General features: G+C 33.8%; 1 protein-coding gene across 1 annotated transcript; it reads right to left on the reverse strand.

The window, feature by feature from the left end:
- Positions 1-320: 320 nt before the first annotated feature.
- Positions 321-5,864, reverse strand: LOC126678826 (uncharacterized WD repeat-containing protein C17D11.16). Its single transcript, XM_050373733.2, has 16 exons — positions 5,554-5,864; positions 5,164-5,369; positions 4,993-5,072; positions 4,822-4,917; positions 4,599-4,722; positions 3,590-3,648; positions 3,415-3,489; positions 2,681-2,751; positions 2,480-2,576; positions 1,895-1,969; positions 1,634-1,732; positions 1,332-1,463; positions 1,227-1,256; positions 1,079-1,141; positions 892-969; positions 321-716 (listed from the first exon to the last, which is right to left on the reverse strand). Exons 1-16 carry the CDS (start codon positions 5,673-5,675, stop codon positions 633-635), a joined length of 1,491 nt encoding a protein of 496 aa, XP_050229690.1. The 5' UTR covers positions 5,676-5,864; the 3' UTR covers positions 321-632.
- Between the last annotated feature and the right edge of the window lie 4,043 nt (positions 5,865-9,907).

A 9,907-nucleotide genomic window follows, 5' to 3' on the forward strand; every position in this document is an offset into this window, starting at 1 on the left:
CGGTCATACCATCTGGAAGCGGAACTAGCTTTTGTGAAATGGGGGGACGAAATCATACAAATTTTATTTTGAGGGGGCGAAATACATAAAAATTACTATATTTTTTCAAAAAAAAAAGTTCAAGGGTGTTTTTGTTAAAAAAAAAAAATTGCAGGGGCGGTCGCTACCTCAGCCATAAGGCTGGTTCCGCCCCCAAGATATGTGAACCCTTTATGTATTACAACCAGGATGCGACTAGGAGGGAATTAGACTTTTATCACGAGTTATACGCGAGACAAATCTTGAATTAACAACAGTGTCGTAGTCGTTAATGCCCAAGGTTGCACAAATAAATCTGCATGCCTTCTATTAGTATTTAACCATATTGTAAACACAAAATTTGAAACCCATTTGGGGCATGATGAAGTATGTTACTAAGCACCTTTAGAAGCACTAGCAGCTGTCCCCAGCAATTTCACTTGCACAGCATGATTCCAGAAAGGGAATACTTGAGAAGAAAAAATATTATAAAGAAAAATGTACTTCCTAACAAAATTTCAAAACTATAGTGAACATTACTTCTGTAAGCAACGACAGCTATTCTCAAGATAATTACACTCCATTTTCAAAAACAACGGTACCTTCCGCTTCAATCAAGCATCTGCCCGAGGTCCATTCTGCTTGCTGGAACTAGTGAATTTTCTAGAGACTCCAGCTTCTGATGATGTGTCCCAGATCTGCGTATTTCAGTAAAATGAATCAGAATTTCTACATTCTACCAAATGTTAACCTGTTACATACAGGGGTGTGCAAAAACCCAACAAAACTGAATAAAATTCAGTTTGAAATTTAAGTTCGGTTTGACAGTAATTGCGTTAAAACCATGTGCATCGTGTTGGTTTGTGAACTTACTTCCAGTTTGCCTTTTGAACCTCCTATAGCAAGCACCAATGGGCTGTCCTCTGAGAAAGAAATGGAAAAGACACCTCCCTGATAACATTCGAAACAGAGTGCAACAGCTTAACTTAAGAACTCATAAAAACAAATGCTGGACATTCGTTAGTTCTATTTATTCAAGAAGAAAAGATGTATCACATACAGCTTTCGGATTCTTTGATGCTATGCATGATGGTTGATTGTTTGACAAATCCCATAGTTTCACCTATTAAAATGAGCACTGTTTAATTATAAATAATGCATTTTTTGAATAGCAGGCTACAATCAAAATAATAAAACCATAATCTTACCATTTTATCTGTAGACCCTGTTGCAAGCAGCTGACAAAAAAGCAGATGCACTGTCAATAATTTTTACACTACCAAAATAACCATTCACAAGACTCGGAAACGTACATTAGGCACAGAAGGATTATAGCAGACTGAGCAAACAGCTTTGTCATGCGCATGAAGAGTGAAACTTGGCTTCAAATCAGATTTCGCAGTCCGAATATCAAAACCTTGGATGGTACCATCTTCAAGACTGACCTAAAACATGGAATGAAGTTCCACATTTAATTTTAGTAAACGAACAGCCAAAATATAATCATGTCTTGAACTGACAGAACCATAATACACCTCCATACTGAGTTTGATACAGGAATTTGAAGGGGATAAAAAAACTGTAACAAGACAACCATAGCTGAATGGATACTCACCACAAAGGAATGACTATTATGGGGATCCCATGCCAAGCTTTCAACGTCAGCTGTGACGGACCATTTAAAACCAGGATGTGTAGGTATCCTCCCATCCTTCTGCAATGCATAAGTGTATTACATCAAAATGGAGAACCATGACAGCCAATTTTAAGAGTAATTTCTCCCAGAAAGTCAAAACATTGACAACTATTCATTTTACAAGCAGCATTCAAGTTCTCAGTTCAAGTAACAACTCTCGGAGCCACAAAAAAAAATTACCAGGACAACTGTATGATCAAAAGATCCACTGAGAAGAACTTGTGGCTCATGATGATTCCAAGCAACTGCTTGAACCTGTATAAAGTATGAAGACGGTGAGTATAATAGCTACAGAGTTGTAATGTTCATAATGACAAGAGTCAAAGGAAACAAATGAATAAACATCGCATAATTTGAATGGATAACCACAACATAGTTGTTAAAGGCGAGAGACACTCAAAGACGTAAAGAGTTACCACAACATTGTAACATGTTTTGGCTCTTCGATTATATCTTTTCTTTACTTTTTATTTTATCTTATTCACTTTAATTGGTAGAATCAAGTGTGAGCGAGTGTATATTAACTTTAACTATACAATTCAGGGTTCAGATTAACTAATGCATTTATTATTAATAAAACAAATAAGTAAAAATTTCCCAATGCCGCACCTCATGCTCACCTCCCATGAGGAAGGCCACACAGAGATGGACGCCTTCCCTTTTGGCAGGTGAGGCACTACGCCTAGCACCTTAGGTGCTTGTAGCCCAAGGCGCCTTTAATAACTATGTGTTGCAATAACATAAAATAAGGCAAGGCTATATTACCTTGTCTGTGTGATGCTCCATAGTAATATCACATTTTCCAGTAGCAACATCCCAAATTTTGACTTGTTTGTCAGCGCTAGCACTGGCAAGTATGTTCCTGCAATAATTTACCTTTTTCTCAATAGCTACCAGAGCCTTAAATTCAGTATTAGCACTATAGTGAAATAAGAATAGAACTGGACACTTCAAGATTCAACAAACCTGAAGTGCTTGTTCCAGGCAAGGCCAAGTACAGAATCAGTGTGACTTCCCTCTTTGTATTTGATTGATGTCTAATACAAATTGTTGCACAGTTAATCGAAGTCAGAATAGGAAAAAGAAAATATCTACCTGTAATGAAATGTGATGCCACAATAATCTTAAAGGTAGTGCACTATGTGATGATCTACAGTCAGCTATCACTAAAATGAATCGATATTGAACCAAGCACATGCCATAGTATTTGCAATTCCAATATCATTTTTAGGTTGGATGGTTATAGGATTACCTATAAGAATTGGTTTGACAGCCTAATTTTGGCAATCATTTTCCTAGAATAGTCCAATAACTTAATAGAAACAATAATTTGAAATATAGGTTATGAAAGAACACTCAGTTTCTTTTTTTCCTAAGCAAACGTTCAATATTCTAGAGTTAAGCAGATATTCGGAAAAGTCATAATTCTAATCTAGAGATGAAGTGGATAATCATTAAACTAAAAAAATGGAATTCAATGAGACAAGAGCAGGTGTCTGGAAGAGAGGTAAGTTTATTCTGTGTTTCATTCATTGCATTCTGATTGCCATAATAAAATACGATTGAAGTGAAGAAATTCCATTGAATCTTTGAGCACAACACATATACACCAGACTCATTGATACTATTCTGACCCATATATATCTTATGAACAATGTAAACCATAGATACAAAATGGTGGTACCCTAGTAGCTTTTCACCTTCTTTCCTTTCTTCTTCTTCTTCTGCTTCTCAGCAACACCACCTAAAACTACAGATGGCTGCACTTCATCAATCTGAGAACATAAAAACTATTAGAAGACCTGCAGTAATCTATCTATAAAAGACATTAATAAACTATGGGTTTTATGAGATTCAAATCCAAGATCCACATACAATGTCCAGATCCCAAATTTCAATTGCAGGATCCATTGAGCCAACAGCTATGAAGTTTCCTGCAAAGGTACAAATATCCATCAAACCATGTAATTACATTATTTGGGATAAAAGAATTTTTTTTGGAACAATGCTTACTAGGATAAATCATTTGTTCACAAGCATGTTATAATCTACATGGTTTGAGAAGATGACCTCTCTAATTGGTACTTGAGATGGAAAGGTACTAATTATCTTGAGCAAAAAAAAGTGCCAATTTAAATGCACCACACTATATCTCTTTGATTTAGGTCCCTGAATTGGTCATTTTGCAGATGCTAAAGAAATACAACAAACAGGTGAATGATTAGGTAATGGTCTGTTCTCCATGCCTGATGTATTTTGGTCATGGATTGATAACACAACCATCATTGAATAGGAACTGAGTGTTCTTTAATTGCCTACTTTTTGTTACGAGTTGAAGATTTTCTTTTCAGCAGCAGATAAGCTGAAGAAAATTGGAGATGTTTAGTTTATGAGGTCAGAGGAAGACTCTCAACTTGGGATCAAGCCAACATACCAGCATGCCCACCAAAAGTTCAGAATATAAACATCATCAGGCTATGTCGTGAAACCAAAACCTCGGAAATTTTCAAAGCTTCCACATAGAAGAATGTAAATGGGATTCAACTCAACGTTGCAAGTAGAACTGCTGTAAGACCAACATATCAGTTCTTCAAACCAAGAAATCCAAACTAAAACAGACCTGAATTCAAGTTCTTAAATACTTATGCTTAACAACCTATACTCAACCGCACTGAAAATTCAACTTCAAGTTCTTAAATACTGAATTCTCACGAACATACACTTAGAGCCCAATCATAATCAACAGAACACATACAATCAAGCATAGTCCTATTATTGCGAAACTTTTACGTTTGAAACGTCAAGATTCATGAATCTGTAATTTTCTACTATCATGCACAAGATAACTTATTCAGCTTCAAAATAATTGTGCTAACTTTAGTACCTTTTTCTGTTCCTTTAAGTGGACAATCAAGCCATGCTGCACAGAGAGGAAAGGCTGACAGGACAATATCATGATGAACATACATGTTAGATTCACCTTCATCTGATTCCTCTAATATCCAAACCTGCCATACAATGAATACTTCATCAGAGACAAAAAAGCAAAAGAGCAGATTGAGATAGCAAGGTAATTTAAAATCACCGTCATATTAAAAGTTACATACTTCAAGGTGACTAAATTCATCCTCATTACGAGCGCAAACTATGACGGCATCCTTTGGTTTAATGGTCATGTCCTCAAGCTCTTCAGAATCTTCATCCTACAAAAACATGCCGTGCCAATTAAGGGCTACTAATTAAGAAATTGCAGTCATAATGCAAGCAGCCAAACTCACATCATCGTCTTTAAGATAAGGGTCTGCCTCATTGCTAGGATAGTAAAGGTCCCCAAGTCCACTGCTAAACAACTCGATGCCTGAAAAGCATAAATGCATCATTAATTTAATATAAATCACGATGTTTATTCTTTGAATCAGTCCAAAATGAAAGTGGCGATTGAAATGTACCTTCATCCTCCTCGTCATAATTATCCATATCAAGTTCCTTCAAGCCCTCAGTTATATCATCAAATTTAGCAGTTGACTTATTCTTAGGAGCTCTACCAAGGGCATCCGCTACCGCTAATGCTTGCGAGACTTCATCAGTCTGCTTAGATGTATCGACTTCCATATCTTCATCCTCCTCCTCCTCCCTCTCACTTTCCGCATCATCACTACATACCCATTAATAAAGCATCACAAAAAAATCTATACTACATCACCGTTCTAATCAAAACAGATATAACTCCGTAGAAATGGAACTAGAAAGCAAAATATTACCATTTTATAACCCCCAAAAAAAAATGAAATTAAACCTGCCAAGAAATGAATTTGCATAAACATGAAAAAATGAAATACCTTGTTCTTTCCAAAGCACCAGATTTTATAATCTCTTCGATTTCTTCTTTGGATGGTGGCTCAGCTACTGCTGGTACAGACTTTGAAACCCCTTTGGGTACCCATGAAACTGCTGCTATCATTGTGATTCTAATTCTTTACTATATCAGTTTATTTGCTGTAGGAACAGAGGGAAATGAATTTTTATAGTATATAGTTTTGAGATTATTTGATTTAATTGAGCTTCGTTATCGAATTTTTGTGAACTTGAAAGAGGGCTTAAACCCTAACAAACCCTGCAGTGTACACGTGTTGCAAATTGAGACTGCAAAATTGGGGGTTGGGTCGGCTCAACTTTGGGGCATTTAGGGTTTGAATCTTCCGGGTTTGGGTTAATACAAGCCCGAATTTTGGAGTTTTGTTTTACTACCTTTTTTTAATTTCTTTAATATAATTTGTTTAAATAAAAATCACTACAGTAATCTTTATTTTTTCTATTTGTAAAAGTAACGTGTTGATAAAAAAATATATACAATAATATTATTATTATTATTATTTTTCAAAATTAGTAGTAAAAATATTACTACTACTTACCTTCTTATATTTTTCTTTTTCTAATTTATTCTCTATTTTTACTGTTTCATTTGTTATATTTACCGATGATGCGGAACATACATGGTGAGAATTTTAAAGGTGAAGTTGTGGGTAATTTACTAATTTAAAAAAAGAACATATTGTTGAAAATTTTATATTTTTTAGACTTTTTATAATTTATTTATTTTTGGCAAAAATACTGAAAACTCTCCCACTTTTGAAATTTTTTTTCAATTCCACCACCACCTAGGAGAATTCTCAATTGCACTCTATTTAGGATTTTCAGTTTTCATCTGTACCCCAAAATAAAAAAAATTGATAATTTAATTAATTTAATGATAAAAATTATTAAAACCAACTAAATAGAGGGATTGTATCATTATTTTTTTCATTTGAAAAAAACAAATAAATTAGTATATAAAGGATTAATTTAAACTTTTTTTTAAATAAAAAGAGGTCATTTTAGTCAATTGGGGTACAGACGAAAACTGAAAACCCTAAATAGGGTGTAATTAAAAATTCTCCTACGTGGTGGTGCAATTGAAAATAAAATCAAAAGTGGAAGATTTTTAAGTATTTTTGCCTTTATTTTTTTATATTTTAAAAACAACGCAGTCTGCAATATTGGTAATTTGGTATCATATGATCTTAGACCGTAATTAGAGCATCAAGTCTAAGTTACGGGTATAAGCGGATTGAATTGAGCCCAAGTTAGGTTAAGTTCGAACTCGAGTAGATTTAAATTTTCAAATGCCAATTCGATCAAACAATATCCGAGCTATGAGAAATGATTGGATCTTCAATAATAATAAGTTTGGAGGGTCGTTGCTAAGTTGCGAAGGTGTTTATTTTTGGTGATCGACCAACAAAAATATATGTTCTATCCAAACTCAAGCTTCTCTGGAATTCATCAATAATAAAACCAATTATTAAAAATAATCGTATATAGTGTATTTTAAATTCATTTACTCTAAGATATGCAATTAAACGAATTAATACAATATACGTCTAAATTTAAAGGTATAAAAAACTAATATATTAATAAACAATTATTATATATATATATAAGAAGTCTATTAGACTCGCGAGTCTCATGAGACTCTTTAATTGACGCTAGAGCTCTGCACAAGCGGAAACTTGAGTAGCTAGAGCTCTTGACTCCATTTTTTCAAAGAGGAAATTAGACTGGGCACGGTGAAAGCCCATTTTATTCTCAACGATACCGCAGACTTTGTTTGATTACAAAATTACGACCCAAACTGATTTCTTTTTATTTTATCTTTTCATTTTTTGTTTATATCCCACTTGGATTTGATCAGATCAGCTCAGCACCGCCACCAACTCCAACTCCCGTTAGCTCTCCACCACCAACTTCAGTTCCGGTTATTTGAATCTGATTTGATTATTACGATGTCGCTGTTGCCGCTCTCTTAATGACGTCGTCGTAGCGCCGCTACTTAATGGAAAAAATGGGGATTCCGATGATGCCGTTGTCGGAACTGAAAATTGAGTCGACATCAGTGTTTTTGAGGGTTGAAACTGAAATCTGATGGCTAATTGTGAAATGGGTATGAAGTAAGAGGAGTAGGAGAAAGGGAAATGTTGGTTTGAGCATGTTTTTGAGATTGCCTCTTTCAAAATCTGATGTTGACGATAATGATGACGATGAACAGTAATTACCATTCATATGGTTTAGTTTTATCACTTGTCCTATCTTCTGCATAAAACATCTTATAATGAGAGTATCTTACGATAGATAATTTCAATTTATTTTGTTTGTGAATATGTTTTTTTATGAACAAAGGATCATTTTACCCCCTGAACTTGGCACAAAATATCAAAAACGTCCAAATTAGCAAAACAGGATCACTTTTACCCTGAACTTGTCAAATTTGGTACAAAAACACCCCTCCCCACTCTCACCTAAGAGAGTGAGAATCACTCTCCGGTTTTTGATAGTGGTTTTCTTTTCCTAGATGGTTTTTAATGGAAAAAGGTTTAAAAAGATCCTAATTTTTGTTAATTCATTTTAAATTAATACCTAATAATTAAAAAAAACAAATGAATCTTTTTTATTTTAAAACTTTACAAATCGAATTGATGTTAATTAAAATTAAAAAGGACCCTTTTGTATATTTTACAAAAATAATCAAATTTTTTTAATTATATATTTTATTATTTCAAAAAAAATTTAAGGAGGAACTGCTGCTCCGGTGAGGAGCAGCAGCTCCTCCTCGATGGGTTTGCCTCATCATCCTTCATTTGGGTTCACCGGAACCCAGATGAGTTTTCCATCTGGGTTCGGCGAACCCAGATGAGTATTCATCTGGATTCGCAGGGTTCGCCGGCGAACTCAGATGACGAAAGAAACAGACCCGCCGGTGGGTCTGTTCCACCGACGGGTCTGTTTTAATTCAATAGGTTGGCCGGAAAATTTTCCGGCCAACCTGTTGAAGGAAAAGAAAAAAAATTCAATTTTTTTTGAAAAAGTTCAAAAAGATCCCTGAAAATTTAGTTAGAATTAATTAGTATTTAAGTGTGATTAATTAGAGTTAATTATGATTTTATAAATCTCACTCTCCAATTAAGTGCCACGTCAGCATAAAGGGGGTTTTTGAACCGGTTTTGCCAAGTTCAGAGTAAAAGTGATCCGGTTTTTTCAATTTGGACGTTTTTGATACTTTGTGCCAAGTTCGGGGGGTAAAGTGATCCTTTGTTCGTTTTTTTATTGTTGGCAATTAGAGAGTTTTTGGGTTTTGAATTGTAAATGACATATTGTGATCAAATTGGTTGCTTTACATGTAAAACGGGATTAGTATGTAATAATGGGTCCAGTTGCTTTCAATTTGAGATTGAAGATTAGTGGAATTTATACGGGTGGCTCTATTTCCAGAGCAAGAATCGATAGAGACAGAGCAAATCTTTTTATTTTTACAAAATTATCCTTCTTTTGTAAAGAAGAGAGATATGAATTCATCATAAATTAGGGTGATTTTGTCATAACAAAAAAATTTGCTCTGTCCTTATCAAATATTGCTCTGGAAATAGCACCACCCAATTTATACGGTTTAAAGAATAGTGGAATTTATATGGTTCAATTTAATTATTAAAATTTAGTTTCTTTCCAATCTGCTTATTAGAGTTTATTATTGTTCCAATTTAAGGTTTCTCGACAAAAATACATATTTAGCGGAAGAATGGAAGTTTTGAGAAAGAAAACGACGTGTTTGGACGACTTTAATTATTTTGTTATTTATATTATACTAATGAAATTTTGTAATTTTTTTAATTCATTGTAAATATTTTTGTAAACTCTATTTTATATTACAATAAATTTTTGTGGTGGTTTATGATGTCGAAGTAAACTCATGGTAAACACATGGTAAATTTGTGGTAAACTAATTTTAAAAGATTAAATTTTACAAATCGAATTCGGATTTCGTACATTTAATAATATTGATGGTAAAGTGATAATCAACTTGTTCATTATTCTGGTTGTTCTGTGATGGTTAATTTGTCTAGACCGATAGTAAATTAATAGTAAACCATTAGTAAAATGACTTATCTTTATATAAATTGATAGTAAAACATTAGTAAATAGTTAGCAAATTAACTTATCTTTTAATAAACGGATAGTAAACCGTTAGTGAACAGTTAGTAAAATAACTTATCTTTTAATAAACTGATAGTAAATCGTTAGTAAACCAGTAGTGATTTTATTTTATAATTTATGATTTGTAATGGATTCCCTACTTGAAAGAGAAAAATCAAACCCGTTATA

The sequence above is a fragment of the Mercurialis annua genome, linkage group LG4 (genome assembly GCF_937616625.2).
Source record: "Mercurialis annua linkage group LG4, ddMerAnnu1.2, whole genome shotgun sequence".
Classification (NCBI taxonomy): Eukaryota; Viridiplantae; Streptophyta; class Magnoliopsida; order Malpighiales; family Euphorbiaceae; genus Mercurialis; species Mercurialis annua.